Source organism: Etheostoma cragini, chromosome 16 (assembly GCF_013103735.1).
Source record: "Etheostoma cragini isolate CJK2018 chromosome 16, CSU_Ecrag_1.0, whole genome shotgun sequence".
Taxonomy (NCBI): domain Eukaryota; kingdom Metazoa; phylum Chordata; class Actinopteri; order Perciformes; family Percidae; genus Etheostoma; species Etheostoma cragini.
Window position 1 is genome coordinate 23,068,116 of NC_048422.1, and position 16,172 is coordinate 23,084,287.

At 41.7% G+C, this 16,172-nt stretch overlaps 1 protein-coding gene across 1 annotated transcript; it reads left to right on the forward strand.

Moving 5' to 3' along the window:
* Positions 1-3,695: 3,695 nt before the first annotated feature.
* On the forward strand, positions 3,696-15,300 carry brap (BRCA1 associated protein). The gene is made up of 13 exons (XM_034896116.1): positions 3,696-4,112; positions 4,577-4,738; positions 6,031-6,262; positions 6,685-6,874; positions 7,188-7,301; positions 8,358-8,506; positions 8,938-9,013; positions 9,162-9,300; positions 9,835-9,944; positions 10,023-10,112; positions 10,211-10,314; positions 10,840-10,979; positions 14,633-15,300. The coding sequence occupies exons 1-13, from the start codon at positions 4,034-4,036 to the stop codon at positions 14,848-14,850; spliced, it is 1,803 nt and encodes a 600-aa protein (XP_034752007.1). The 5' UTR covers positions 3,696-4,033; the 3' UTR covers positions 14,851-15,300.
* Positions 15,301-16,172: the final 872 nt, after the last annotated feature.

Here is a 16,172-nt window from a genome sequence, read left to right on the forward strand (position 1 = left end):
ACACACACACACACTCTCACACTCTCTCTCACACACACACACACACACACACACACACACCACTGGAACATTTGCAACTCTTATAGCACACAAGCTTGTAAGTAAACTCGTGAATTTATACAGCAGTTATAAGTAAAACAAATTAGGAAAAATAGTCCTGCTCCTTTTTAAAAAAAAAAAAAAAAAGAAGAAACCGAGCAAATTAGAAAGAAATGAAAAAGCAGTTTTTAGATCTAACTAAATCTAATAAATTATTGTACATAGTAAAGAGCAACTACCACAACTCTCCGTGACTGAATGAGAGCATAAGACACAATAAACCACTGTTCTGTTTGTCAGTTACGTTCCCTCTTTTTATTCCTTCACTTTGTTTTTCTGGTGAGAACAATCACAGTGACACCCGTACCTTGGACCGTTAACACTAAAGTAAGGAAAGTTGGTCCACTCTGCTGCTTTTCCAGCTGTTTCTCTCCGTCAAGAGCAAGCAGGCACAATTTAGCATTGAACAGAAGCACTCTCTGGAAACATGGCCGCCTGCAGACAGTTTCCCATTCAACAATTATTTTTGTCACGGTCATTTCTTCTTCTTTTGCTTTGTTTACCTTGTGTGTTGCTTTGAAAGTAGAGCCCCCCTCTGTGGTTGCAGCATCATAAAGAGCAGTGGTGGGATAAAGGTTAAAGGACTTTATTTTTTTATTTAATTTTTTTCAAGTCTGCCACTTTTGTTTCTTTCCTCATTGCTTTTAATCCCAGTAGAAGTGCTTGTAAACATGTCCTCTGTGGAATCTGGTTCTCTCACACACACACACACACACACACACACACACACACACACACACACACCAAACAATCATAATCCTGTAAGACTGGTCTGATTTCATTTTATTTAAGAGACCACGTGTGATTATCTTCATGTGAATCTTCACCAAGAACCGAATGTTCTTCAGTCATCCTCGACGTGGACAGCTTTCTAGCAAAAAGCATCTGTAGAAAATTGCAAGAAAATTATGATAAAGCAGAAAATAATATAATTTTCTAAAAATACATGGTATGGAAATACAGTATGCGTTCTTGTTCAATCCAGACTAGAACATTAAGAGGGTTTTGTTCCACTGTGACCCACATCTGATAGTACAGACGGGTACACTGAGCCAACACTCAGCTCTGTAGACTTATATTCTGGAGATCTCCTTTCAGTCATTTAAGCTGCTCCGACACAGTCACACACGTGTGTTTCCCAGACAACCGTTGGCCCTCATTGTAAATAAAAGCATTGAGGCAGAATTTTCAAGTAGTGTGTGTGATTAGTGTGGGATTTTTTTTTTTTTTATTATTATTTTTTTTAAAGCAGCTGCAGTAGATGCCATAAGATTTGTCCTGAGTTAATGTTTTTTGTCATTCCTATCAGAACAACACACACACACACACACAGTCTAATGAACCAAAACAATTTCATTAGCTTCAGCATCTTCTCAGAAACATTAACATCTCTTGCATAATGCGTAACCAATGAGAGCTAAAGGCTGATAAACTGCAACTACCAACTGTTTTAATGGTCGAATTAATCTGTGGATCATTTTCTGGATGAATGAAAGAGTTGTTCGGTCTACAAAATGTCAGCAAATGGGGGAAAATTGGGATTTCGGTTTCTCAAAAGCCTAAGATGACGTCCTCAAATGTCTTGTATTGTCCAATTCTCAAAGAAAATCAGTTTACTGTGACAGAGGAGAGAAGAAACTAGGATATATTCACATTTTAAAAAGCGGGAATGAGAATTATTATGCCTCAAACCGGTTAATTGATCATCAAAATAGTTTGTGATTAATGGAATAGTTGAGAACTAAGCGATTAATCTTTGCAGCTGCAGCAGACGTTGTTTACATGTGTCACCCAGAAGCACTGATGGACGACTGCAGGTAGTGTGCAGTTGGATTTTAGTTTTTACTGCTTTATTAGGAATTGGGCAGAGCAATGTGAGTAAGTTGTGAACTCTCCCCTTCCTGTTAATATGTAAACTGCATACAATCATGTACACATCTGCTCATAAATGCCTTTTTCTTTTCTTTTCAACACTCCAGCCCTGTCGGTCCCAGTGGATCTGATGCTGGAGAGAAGATGTTTGGGATCTGACTACATGTTGTTGTTGTTGAGGTTCAGAATAATGGTTGACAATCTGGAGTGTCCTCTCACCACCCTCTTTTGTTAGAAAATGGAAAACAGAAACACTGGAATGTCAAAGTTTTTTAAAATAAAAAGTAAATGTGAGAGCTTGCTTGTGCAATGTATTTTTTTTAATTATCGTATATATTTTGCTTTTAACCCTCATGTTGTCCTTTGGTCAAATTTGACCCACTTTCAAAACCTACATACATATAAATATGGTTTCTTTCAACCTAAATGCCCCAAAATAACATGAATGATTCCATTAAACGTTATGAAATGAATGAAATGTGTTTTATTTAATTTTTTAGAATCCATTTTCTTCCCAGACCACAGATCATGATTTGATTATTTGCTACCATTTAAAAAAAAAAAGTAAATAAATCAGTTGAAACATGTGATAATCCATAACAAACCTTCTTCTGATTTAAATTAGTCAAAAATAATTCATACTGCTTCTTTAACTCCAAAATTTGATCTCATCAAATTCATAAAGATGAGGTTCACCGATCATGAAAACATAAGTGTAAAACTAGAGGGAACACATGGAGCTGCTCACAATCCCCCGGCTGAGCGCCGCTACGTGGGAGTTCACCCCGGTGGACAAGAGGGCCGCCTTGGGCCTTCTTGGAGACCTTGAATGGAGTCCTGCATGGGGCTCCAGTGGGGGGCTCCATGGTTCTGCTGGGGGACTGCAACACACACGTGGGGGATGATGGAGATACATGGAGAGGCGTGGTTGGGAGGACCGGCCCCCCTGATCTGAACCAGAGTGCTTGTCTGTTGTTGGACTTCTCTGATAGTTGTGGATTGTCTACAACAAAAACTCTCAGTCTACCGGAGATAAGCAGGACAAAGATGGATGGAACCATTACAAGTGGCACTGAATGATTTTTTTATGAAAATCATGTTAATTTGGGGTTTGAATTCCCCTCTTTGAAATTTACTGAAGCTAATATTTCAGGTAAATCATTGTCTAAATCTAAATGGACTTTAAAATGAGGTTTTTGACATTGCACATTTTGAAATGAAGGACTGGAAATGTCAGAGTAGGTTCAAGGTTTAAGGTTTAAGGATTCTTTATTTTCCCGAGGGGCAATTTGTTGTGCAGCAGCATGTAATATAAATTACACACAGGTCATATAAGACAACAGCCATACATCTAAAAACAAAATAAATACGTACTACACGGACGTCTCCACCTCACATTGACTTACTAAAAAAGAGTAAAATGAGGAATTTTCTACTGGAAATGTCAGAGTAAAGTACAGTATGTAGCAGTGAAATACTTTAAATGATTGGCATTAAGTTTCTCAAAAGATTAAAATCGCCATGGCCATTATTTGCTTCCATACATTATCCAATCAACTACAAAATAACAATGTACATACTGTAAATGTTACGCAGTGTATTCCAGGTTTAAGGGGACTGGTCACAAATGAAGTTTGTCCATTTTATTGAAAACCAATTTTCAATAATTCATAATCTGTAAAAGGTGCAGTACACAGCTAGCCCCTGTAGGTGGCAGCAACACACGCAAAGTTAATGTGTTCACTGCTTCTCTACACGAAGAAGAACCAAATGCTAAAAAGAAAGAAGCAGCAGTGAACACATAGCGAAGCTAGCTGACGTCTTAGACAACTACAGGATATTAGGTATCAAAACCCAAATGTGTGTGTACATGGTCGGCAAAGACCAAGCCAGTGTGACTAACGTACTGGTGTAACTGGTCTAAAAGGCGTTTTGCTTGAACTGCCCTTCTGTTTATTATATTTAGCCGTTAGCTAGCTAGCTAGTCAGCTCGCTAGTGATCTAGCTAGCTGTCACCGGGTTGTTTTGTTCTCTGTAAAAGTGGTCGTTTCTTTTTTAACACATGAGTGTGTCTCTGGTTGTTATCCGTCTGGAATTAGCCGACCAGTCTCCTTCTCCACAAGGTTTCCAGTACTCGGCTGGTGAGTTAAGTTTCTCATAATACGTTAAAAATGAAAGTCACTGTGTTTGTGAGTTAGCCATGAAGCTAACAAGCAGAGATAAGCACTGAAGAGTCTAACATCATAGCTGTGTATTCAAAAGTAGACATTATGTATTGAATAGACCCAGAGATGAAATGCATTTAAGTACATTTACTTAAGAATTTAAGTACAAATTTAAGATACTTGTACTTTTCAGTTTATGCTACTTTATACTTGTACTTCCATCTCAGAGGTAAATTATGTTTTTTGTACTCCACTACATTTGTCTTACAGCTTTAGTTACTTTTCCTGTCCAGGTGTGTTGATGTTGATTGTTTGTGATAAACTGAAGGATGAAGTCTTTCGTTGTATTGATAAAATCCCCATTATTCTCTAAAGTCTTTAGAAAATGCATCGTCACCAAGCTAAAAACATGGCTGTTGTCTTGTGTCTCTTGTGTTCAGTTGAAGGCATGTCGCAGAAGGAGCTGCAGGAGAAGGCTTTGGGTGTAGCCAAACACACTCTGAGTGGAAAGACAGATCTGGAAAGAGCAGCCGTACTGCACCAGCACATTGGTAGCAGAGCCATGGGGGACATGGTTATAGAAACCTTCGAGCCCAGCCCAGGTAAGCACCAGAAGCTGCAAATCCCACCAAGAACCCGCACTACTCCTCACCTGATTAGCTAGTGGGGAAAAAATAACACTGCCTGAACGTGGTAGATAACTCCAGACGTAATGCTGATATGACACACTGATTACTCTATGTGGGCTTCTCATGACACTTAAATTCAACCCATTGAAAACCGCCTCATGACTTGTCTGTTCGTACATGGACCCTTTCCTTTTTGGATGTTGCGTATAAAGGAGGGTTCGGCTGCTGGTTGAGCAATGCGGATTCCGCCCTGGTCGTGGAACAAAGGATCTTCACTCTCGCAAGGATCCTGGAGGTAGACTGAGAGTGTGCCCAAACGGTCTACATGTGTTTTGTGGATCTGGGGAAGTTGTATGACCGGGTCCCCCTGGAGCTACTGTGGGAGGTGTTGAGGGACTATGGGGTGAGGGGGTCCCTTCTCAGGGCCAGCCGATCTCTGTATGACCAAAGCGAGAGCTGTGTTCTCCGCAGTAGGTCGGACTGGTTTGAGGTGATGGTTGGCCTCTGCCTGGCCTGCGTTGCAGATTGTGTCTGTAGTCTTTATGGACAGGATATTGAGGTGTAGTCTGGTTGGGTAGGGGTTGCAGTTCGGTCGGCTCAAGATCTCATTGGTGCTTTTTGCGGATGGTGTGGTCCTGATGGCATCATCGGTCTGTGACCTTCAGCACTCACTGGATCGGTTCGCGGCCCAGTGTGAAGCGGCTGGGATGAGGATCAGCACCTCTAAATCTGAGGCCATGGTTCTCAGCAGGAAACCGATGGAGTGTCTTCTCCAGGTAGGGACTGAGTCCTTAACCCAAGTGAAGGAGATCAAATCCCTTGGGGTCTTGTTTGACTCCAGCGTTGTGGAGGAGGGTCTGGCAAAGTGAGACTACACTACAAGGACATTTTAAAATGTCGCTTCCTATTGAAGGCTGTCATGCACTGGGGATAGATGGATGCCATGTGCTTACAGTGATAACATATATACATAATATCTGTAATTGGTTGACAGTAGTTATGTTTTGATTTTATTGTGTTGCATATTTTGGATAGTATTTCATTTTGTCTTGAACTTTGTTTAGGAAGGGGGTGATGGCGAGTGGGGGGGTTCAGATGTGTCCATATTTTGATTTGTATGTTTTGTGTTAAAAAAATAAAATGTAAATCTTTAAATTTAAATAAAAGGTTGCTGACTTCTGGTTTACATTGACAGGAAACTAGAAAATTGCCGGCGTAATTCTTAAAATGCGTCAAATGTTTAGACCATTATATTTATATTTCAGATAAGGGAGGAGGCGAAGACCCCGGTGGTTCACCTGAGCCGGACAGTGGACCTCCAGCTGCGCAGACTGAAGCAGACAGTCTGGACGGCGCTGAGGCTTCAGAGGACACCAACAAGGCAACAGGCGCTACGCCCGCCTCCCCCTCCAAGCAGCTGCCGGACCAGATCTCTTTCTTCAGCGGAAACCCGTCCGTGGAGATCGTCCACGGCATCATGCACCTCTACAAGACCAAGTGAGTCCCATCTGACATGTTGATTCATTGTTTCAGACCTCGGCTGCATCTTGTAACCCTGATTTGATAGTTCCTCGACCCCTCCGTCCTCGGCTGAATTGGAAGTTGTTCTGTCACTCCTTGGAGAAGGGCGTGTCAAAGCTCTTATTCCTGCCCCGAGGACCGAGCATCGAGGGTAGATCTCGGAGGAGCCATGAGCGAGGATTCACAAGAGCAGCGTTCCTGGAAACTGTGCAGCTGAAGGAATTGCTAACTCCGCCCCAATGCAGACAAATTCACATGAAGCATTTCTCCCACGCCTCCTCAATGGGAGGGACTAAGATGCAAGGAAGGGCGGCAAGTGGAGAAGTTGAGGAGGTAATTCAAGGGCTGTGAGATCCAACCTGAATCTGCTGTTTCAGGATAGCTGTTTTCTTTTGTAGCAAAATGACGTCCCTGACGGAGGACGTAAGACGCAGCGCTATGGTGTGCATCCTGACTGTCCCCGCGACCATGACCAGCCATGACCTCATGAAGCTCTTGGCCCCTTTTAATGATGTCATGGAGCATATGAAGATCATACGGGACCCGACCCCTAACCAGTACATGGTCCTGATTAAGTTCTGTTCACAGGTAAGAGCATAATCATCCCACATGTTTTAGCTTATGTTTTCTTTTTTTAACCTTAAACATTTTTTAGTTTTTTAGCAGGGAATTGTTATAAAACAATTGGATGACCTATGCTTATATATACTGTATATACATACATACACACACACACACACACACACACACACATACACATACATATATATATATATACTCTTTCTTGATCTCCTATGTGGAATTACAATTTACACAGTTTCTGGCTTTCCTGTGAAAGTTTGACTTAAGTCACCATCTGACTTTGTGCTGCTTTTTTCCTTTTTTCTCTTTCTTATTGTAGGCAGATGCAGACAGTTTTTACACAGCGTGTAATGGCCGCCAGTTCAACTCCATAGAGGACGCGGTGTGCCAAATGGTTTATGTGGAGCGGGCGGAGGTTATAAGGTCTGACGAGGTAAATGTACCCATAAGAATAGATTTCCCAGTTTATTCTTAAAGCTGAAACAATTATTCAGTATTTAGTCATTTAAAAATTAGTCATTTAAAAACGAATATATGAGATATGATATATATTATTATTATATTATTGTATTTTTATATATAAATATATTATCTTGTATTATATCTGAAAATATATTGTTTAAAAAGTCATTTTTTTACCACCATTTTTGTCAGACAAAACAAGACATTTGAACACGGCACCTTGGACTTTTCTTTTTGATTACTTTATTATTTTGTCGACCAAACAACAAATTGATTAGTTGAGAAAGTAGTCGTGGGAATAATCAATGAAAATAACTATTTTTATCCAATGCCTCTCCCATTCTTTACTCTCTCCATTGGCTCCCGGGGGGTTTTGAATCAACTTTAAGATGTTATTTTTGTTTTTAAGGCCATTAATAGCTTGGCCCTGGCCTATTTTTCTGATATTTTAACCCTTTGAATTTTTAGAAGTCCTAAGGTCAAGGTACAAACTGTGGGGTGATCGGACTTTCTCAGTTGCTGCCTCGAGAACAGATCACCCCCCCCCCCCCCCCCCCCCCCCCCCCCCCCCCCCCCCCCCCCCCCCCCCCCTGACATTCAAACTATTACAGACTCTTTTTTTAAAATTTATAATATGAAAACCTATTTATTTAGAATGCCTTTAAATTCAATTAATTAAAAGCGTGGTATTTCTCTTTCTTCCTCCTGCTTTTATGTAACCGTTTCTGGTTTTACTGTATGTTATGTTTTTATACTTGGTCCTTGATGTATAGCACTTTGAATACCTGCTGGTTGCAGTAAAGAGTTAAATAAGTAAAAGTTGACTGATTGATGTCTACGGTGCCCGCTGTAACCAAGCACAGGTGCAGCAGTATAGGAAGAAATGAGTGAAAACTGGATACTTTTGATCCTAAATAGTTTCCTTTCTCTAATCTCCTCCCCTTTATCCGCTGACTCACTCCCCCCCCCCCCCCCCCCCCCCCCCCCCCCCCCCCCCCCCCCCCCCCCCCCCCCCCCCCCCCCTCAGGGAGCCAGTCTGCCGGTGATGGAGCTCACCGAGCTGCCAAAGTGCACCGTGTGCCTGGAGAGAATGGACGAGTCGGTTAACGGCATCCTCACCACGCTCTGCAACCACAGCTTTCACAGCCAGTGTCTTCAGCGCTGGGAAGATGCCTCGTGAGTTGTACACACACACACACACACACACACACACACACACACTGGAATTACCACTCTGGACTGTGTTTCCTACGTGATGTTACCATTCAGATGAGCTCAAATCTGACATTTTTTGTACCTATGATGTGACTAAATGTCAGTGCTGTCAGTGGTGACACCCCAACTGCATGAATGCAACCGTTGGTGGTATTTAGTGTAAGTATAGGACTGGTTTAAAACCCGGTACATATAGGAACCTTCTCGCTGATGACAGAATCCCATGCTCGGTGCTCTCTCACCTGATTCTTAGTCCACTGGTTATTTCTCCGGGCTTCATGTCACGGGATGTTTGTCTTTGTCCTTCTCTTTGCATGTATTCTTCTGTTTCACAAAGGACCACTGAACACACACGTGTCACAATAGATGAATGTGTTTGGCTCTGTTTGCAGGTGTCCTGTGTGTAGATACTGTCAAACACCAGAACCAGTTGAAGAGAACAAGTGCTTTGAGTGTGGAGTGCAGGAGGTAACTGATATCAGTCTGCGTAGCTCTTTATCTTGTACAGGATCTTCTTCTGAAATTGATTTAGCTTTTAATTAACCTTTTAAATTAATAATTATTAATTTAATTTTAATTTTTTGCTCACCCCACATGCCTTTTTTCCCCTCTGTAGAACCTGTGGATTTGTTTGATCTGCGGCCACATCGGTTGTGGGCGCTACGTCAGCCGGCATGCCTACAAGCACTTTGAGGAAACGCAGCATACTTACGCTATGCAGCTCACCAACCACCGTGTTTGGGACTACGCAGGAGGTACTGGATTTCGTGTGTGTGTGTGTGTGGGTGGGTGGGTGGGTGTGTGGTTGTAGGTGAACAGGCAAATGATGCTAGTTGAGGGTGGTGATGGTGAATTGCAAGATTACATCTTTAAGAGCACAGCGTTAAGCACTTTTGGCCACTGGAGGGCAGAAGATAACATTTTTTTTTTTTATAAAAAAAAAAAACTTTTTAATGATCTTTAGTCGGAAAGTAAAAAAAAAAAAAAAAAACTGTCACTCTGTTAGAACGCACTACACACAGGCCCGAAATACACACCCATGCTCAGGTCCTATACGTGCACAAATGGGGGGGTGGGGAAACTATTTTGATAAGCAATGATAAAACAGTGAAAAGCAGCAAATCCTCAAGTTAAGGGTGCATTTTTGCTTAAATAAATTGATATTGTTTTCCTTAATATCAATTTTCTGTTGACTAATTGATCTCATGCAACAGACCACCTTTAAATTCATGTTTGGGTACTCTTCGTTGCCCTAACCGACGAGCCCGTGGTGATCTTTGTGCTTCTAGATAACTACGTGCACCGGCTGGTGGCCAGTAAGACCGACGGGAAGATGGTGCAGTACGAGTGCGAGGGAGACATCTGCCACGCTGAGAAAATTGACGGACTTCAACTGGAGGTAAGCATTTGCTTTTGATGCTTAGTTTGCTAAATCAACACAAAATATATTAAATATATGGATTCTCCATGTCTGCAGTACTCGTACCTGCTGACGAGTCAACTGGAGTCTCAGAGGATTTACTGGGAGAATAAGATCGTTCATCTGGAGAAGGAGACCGCTGAGGAGGTACTGGGTAGTAGAAACAGGCTTCAAGTCTTTTAAGTCTTGAAGTTTTCTTGCATCTTTTTTTGATTTATTCTCTGCACACACGTGTCTTTTAACAGATAAACAACATGAAGGCCAAATTTAAAGAGACCCTGGAGCGTTGTGATAACCTGGAGCGACGGTTCGGAGAAATAAGCAAAGACAAGCAGGTCATAGAGAAGAAGTAAGACTGACACTTTGGTATCTGTCGTGTTACATTTGTTTATTTTGTCAATAACAGAGTTGACGGTTGTCTAATCATATCAACATTTTCTTGTGAATATGACATCGATTCTAATTGTGTGAATGCTGATTCAGATTTTTTGGTTTTCTGTGCAACAATAGACCTATTTTCCAAGCGGACGGTTTGACATGTCGAAACAGGAAAAGACCAGGTTTAATTAACAAGTTATTAGTTGGGTGTGACATTTTCAGGGCTTTGGCATTGAGCACGCTGGTTCACATTGTAAAGATGATTTGATTTGAATGGTTAACTCAACTCTTCCAGCATGCGACACACATGCTGCTGACAAATGACGTAGGATGTGCTGCGACGGAGGGAAAAAACAACTATATTGTTAGTTTTTTTTATATAAGCTATTTTGTCAGAATGGGAGCCAATTAAGATTGGTGCGCCATTAGTAAACTGTAGTTCAGATTTTGTAGGGAGCTTGCCACCATACAGCTGACTCTGTGTTTGTGTGTTCAGGTGCACCCAGTTGAACAGTCGAGTCTTGAAGCTGACCCAGGAGCTGAAGGAGGAGCAGGAGATGAACCGCTGTCTGAGAGCCAATCAGGTGCAGCTGCAGGCCAAGCTGGCAGAGGAGGAACGCAAAGCGAAAGAGACCGGTGAGTGAGGAGATGACGATAACTGATAAATAAGTATGAATCATTTTTAATAATTTTGCTAGTCACCATCACAACACAGAGGGCCCTCCTACAGCACACTGTGGACTGGACACGGTAGCATGCTGGTTTCTTTTTCTTTTCTTTTTATTTCAAGTAAAAACAATTTTTTTTCTTTGGTTCACTTTCTGTAAATGGGTCGAGACACGCTCTTACCTAAAGTTGACCAAACTCTAAAGCACTTGAAGTGAACAGAGAACCCCGTTTTCAAGCAGACCAGAGTTTGGTTGTTTGGTCCACACCAGAGTTTGAATGAGCGTTCACACCACCCAAAACGAGCCAGGTTCATTTTAAATGGACCAAACTACTCAGGTGCAAAAGCAATCTTACACTTTAAACTGTGTAAATGATGGTCGTCTCCGTGAATTTACCCGTATGTTTCTGACATGAACCTCGAAGTGGATTTAAGCCTGAATATAATTCAGGCTTAAAGTGCTGCATGTCATGAAGGGTTAACTTAGCTATAGTGATCAAGAGTGGGCCTAAGCATGTTTATTTCTGCTGTAAAGTTGGGCGTTTTAGCATGGGGGGGATCACTTTTGGAGACAAATTCAAAAGGCTATTCAATGAACTGTAGTTATATAAGATGATATAAGAGGTTCAGCACTGGCTTCACTTTTCACACCTGGAGGCTGCTGCTTGGTCAGGCTAAAGAATCTGGAGCATAAGGTGTTTGCAGGATGGATACACAACAGGAATGTGTTGAATGCTGTTAGACATTCAGAAAATACTCCCAGAGAGCAAAGGCCATATGTGCCTAAAGGTAGATGGATTATTTTGGGATCTGGGGCTGGCAGTTAGAAACTACTTCCTCATTTATACAGGCATATTTGCAAATCATAAACAAAGCGCTGCTGGAGGTAGACAGGACGTGGACAAAGTTAAAGCAAGAGTAAAGTCATGTCTATTTATCGTCAGGCCTACAGTAAAAGATACTTTGTTAGGCAGCAGTTGCATAAATACTGATATTTCCCGACTTTGCCTGGGGGCGACGTTAATGTCAGCATACACTAGAGATTTTATGGAAATTTTAGGCCTATGGCTCAGACCTACCTGTATGTTTCCTTCAGCTATCAGGATGCGGAAAGTTAAAACAGATGTTCCACATTGCAGGTGCTCTCTGTTTATATGGAAGAGACACACGCAAGTTGTGCCATTTAACTTGTTTTGATAAGAGGGATTGGAAAGTTTAACCCACACCTTTGTTTTTTCTTTTCTTCTTCTTTAAAAACATTCCACACTGATAACCAAACGAATCTAACCACGACTGTGTATCCGCTGTCCTCTTGGAGTCAGTCGGAGCACTTTGATCCCAAGTTTCCTGTTCACTTGTATTAACATGTGATTTAATGAGTGTAGTCAGGGCTCAGTCCAGGGACGTTGTGGTTACACTGCTCGCTTGGTTTGGTTGACTCTAGTAAAAACATCCATGCTGTGTCTGTTGCATTGCGTTGAAGATGTTAAGATATGTCTTACTACAAAGATGGACAAGGTTACTTGTTTTGGGCAGCATGTGGAACTCAGAAATCCATTATTCTTTAATTTAAAAGCTAAAGTGTCCTATCATAACTTTCCTAATAAAGCAGCTTCACCAAGTTGGCTCTTCCTCTGTGTCACCATCTAATTAAAGCTTAAGTGTGCTGCCGATACGTATGTAAATAAAAACATATCTTCCGACTGCACCTTGGCTAAAAAGATGATGGATATATTATTATATTATATTATTACATGTGGCACTTTGTAGTTTGACTTATTCAAAGCAAACTTATTACTTCCATGTGATTGTGACAACGTTCTCACCAAAATCGGAAAGGGTTTCCCTTTAACGTTTTAAGAAAGTTTTAGAAGACGTTGTTTTGAATGGACGGCCGAGGTCCACCTTGCCTGGGAGGCGAGGGCTGGGTGGGGGTGAGATTGCTGCGTTTCTCTGGTTCTGGCTCCACAGAGACCAGTTTTGGTAGTTTCCACTGCAACGCTAGAGTTGCGTATTCAAAAGCTTTTACTCCAGAACCTGGTTTCAAACCCGGTTTCAGAAGTTTTTGTTTGCAGGCCCCCAAAACACAGCTGTCGTGTAAACGAATGGTCTGGGCGTAAAAGTACTTTTGCATTATGCCTTCTTGGTTGAATGCAGTTATTGGGAAGTCTCTTTGGATAAAAGCGTCCGCTAAGTTAATATAATGTTAAAAACAAGTTAAAAATCAGATGACGATCTGTAAGCTGCAGTTTGCCAATAACATCCGTACAGTAAGACCGGATTAACATCCGTCCATCCAGAGTTATCGATTGCTTCAGCGGCTTCTCTTTGTGTATTTTGGAGCATTTCCCTGAACGTCTACGCCACTTCCCCAGTTGGAGTATTTCACCATCTTGGGTTTAGCCCAGACGCACAGGATGTAAGTACTACTTCTCCTCGGGCACCACGGCACTCACTACTCTGTTTTCCCAGCCTGGATATTCAACATCTGACAGATCAGGTCCACCGGGTGCTTACATGTCTGTCAATGGGAAACAGGAGGTCGTTTAGATGCTTTACACTAACTCACCTGTAGGTGTATTTTTGATTTAATCCATGTTTAATTATCATTTATGCTTGTATGTTTCTGCTGTCTTTGCACAGCCTTTCTAATCTGTATGTAGGCCTAAATGTTTATTTAAGTCACTTTTACAGACAGGATGTTCACACAGCTGTGTGGTGGTCACAGCCCTGAGGCCAGCTGTGACATACATCAGCATATTTCTTGTAGGTTCCACTCTACAGTAACATTTTACCCATTTTAAATAGTAAAAATAAAGAAGATCAATATGTGGCCACTCAATGTTGATATTTGGGTGAGCTGCCACAAATATATCAAAGTATGGGAGTAGTGTATATATTCTATTGCACATTTGAGTGTTGTAAAGTAAATAGTTTTTACTATAATCTTGGGTTTACAAGTTAAGGGAGCTGCACATCCAGCAGTCATTTTACTAGTGTGCCAAATGATAATGCAACAATGTGAATCTGCAGCTCCTCTCGGCTGTTACGGAGCTTTATAGCGAGTTTCAGACCTTTTGTTATCTGTCGGGTCCCCAACTTTACTGTTTTGCTTATCACCCAGCGCTCTCATAGCAACGTTTTCAGAGAAAAAGATGCAAAAATCCCCTGAACGCTACCTGCTCAGCAGCAAACAGCAGACACACTCGGTTAGAGACCCGCTGGTGAACATAGTGGAGCGTTTAGCAGCTAAAGAGACGGATACTTCCCTCAGGCGTCGGTAGAGACAAAAACAACTGAAAGACAGAGAATATTGGACTGACATTGATCAGGTGACACACACACACAAAGACTCCTGATGAATCATCATGTTGCTCTATGACTGCCGGATGTAGAAAATAAACAGCTTTTTGCTAACAAGTTCAGCATTTGTTCTTAAAATGTTATGATAGTTTTATTCCCCATTTGTAAAAGTTCAATTCAAATAACTTTTATTTGTCTCTGAGTTGAAATTAAAAGGCACAAAGAATAACACTTTAAGGACAATTCACAGATAAGGTATGTAGCAAGTATGTCTTCTCCCTGCCAGTGTACTTACCATCTGTCTGTTGTTTCCCTGTAGGTGAATGTAAGGACGAGGCAATAGCAGAACTGAAGGAGCAGCTGAGAGACGTGATGTTTTATCTGGAAACGCAGCAGCAGATTGAACACCTGCCTCCGGAGGCCCGCAGTGAAATCCAGGAGGGACAGATCAACATCGGAGCCAGCCCGTCGGACAGCGCCGGCGCCGGCCCGTCCTCCGCCAGGGGCAGGAGAGGCCGGGGCAGGAAGAGGAAGTAGGCGGCAGGTTTAAGGTCTACTGCAACATGCTAGAAAACTTACGCAGCCTCTCGGCGTGGCCACATGACTGAGCTTTGTCCTTTTCGTTCAAACGCGTCTCCGTCACTGTGGTTCCCCAGAAAGCACTCCAAAGAGAAATAAAGACTCAACGCTTATCCTCTGGAAGAACGATTAAATAGGGATGAGATTTACCTGCACAATCCCACCTTTACTTAATGTGGCTTCCACAGGAAGAAAGGTGGAACACGTTGGTGGATTGCTCAGCCATTAAAAGGCAACCTGTTTGTGGTTTGTTAAATATATTTTACATCTTTGTGATGTAAATGTATTCAGGTATTTCCAAATCTAAAAAGAATATCTTTTTTGGGTCATAAGCGGTATTTATTAGATCAAATTCCTTATGTTCATTTTCCCCCAGTTTAATACCCTGTAATAGTTGACATCTTTACATTTCTTACACCCTTGTGTTGCCTTCACTTCCTGGACCCTCACGTATCCCTCGGGTCAAACTGACCCGAGTCTTATTTGGGGTTTTAAAAACAATTACAACATTTTACTTCATAATCTGTTAACAAATATTGTCTTTATCTCAATTTCAAACCGCTGAGATAACATATATGTTTAGGGAATGCATCAATCTCTACTAGCACACAATTAAAAATGGAAGTGGTTTGTTTTTTATCATAAGGTTATAATTCCCCCCGAAACTATGGTAACAACATAAGTGGTCATATCCAGAATAATGTTCTGAATTGAGTCAGGGATGTTTATCACAGGAAATAAGGAAAGGCCGTTGATTTTAGGTAGAAAAATGTAACTTGTACCATTTTTTTTTTACCAAATGGGTCAATTTGACCCGAGTACTATACAAGGGTTAACACAAAGTGTTTTTCTTTTACATTGTGAGAGATTTGGCAAAGCAAAGCTGGTACATGAATGTTTTCTTTGTGTAAAGGAAGCTTGTGTTTTCCTCAAATCCTTTTCAGCTGGACTCCCTTCTTCAGTAAAATGTGCGCCCCCTCCCTCCCAAAATGTTATTTCTCTTTACTTTTCCAAAACTAACAGTGAACACTACTCAGGGTGATAAAGATTAACAGACATGGAGGAGAGTCGTTGATTTACCACGTTGCTTTTTTCCCCTTATCCGTGCAGTTTATCGCTGTTGGAAAGTCCAGGGACAGCAGCCAGAGCATGCCCACTGACGGGAAGCCTTCTGGGGAGGAGCAGGAAGCATGCTTACCCTTTACCATCTAGGTCAGTGATTCCCACGCAGGAGGGTCTGTTCCTCTAGGTCAGTGATTCCCAAGCAGGAGGGTCTGCTC

Coding starts and splice junctions, on each gene's coding strand:
- brap (XM_034896116.1), top strand. CDS start 4,034: ATGAGTGTGTCTCTGGTTGTTATCCGTCTGGAATTAGCCGACCAGTCT. Junction 6,263..6,684: donor ATGCACCTCTACAAGACCAA/GTGAGTCCCATC, acceptor TTTCTTTTGTAG/CAAAATGACGTCCCTGACGG. Junction 9,301..9,834: donor TGTTTGGGACTACGCAGGAG/GTACTGGATTTC, acceptor TTGTGCTTCTAG/ATAACTACGTGCACCGGCTG.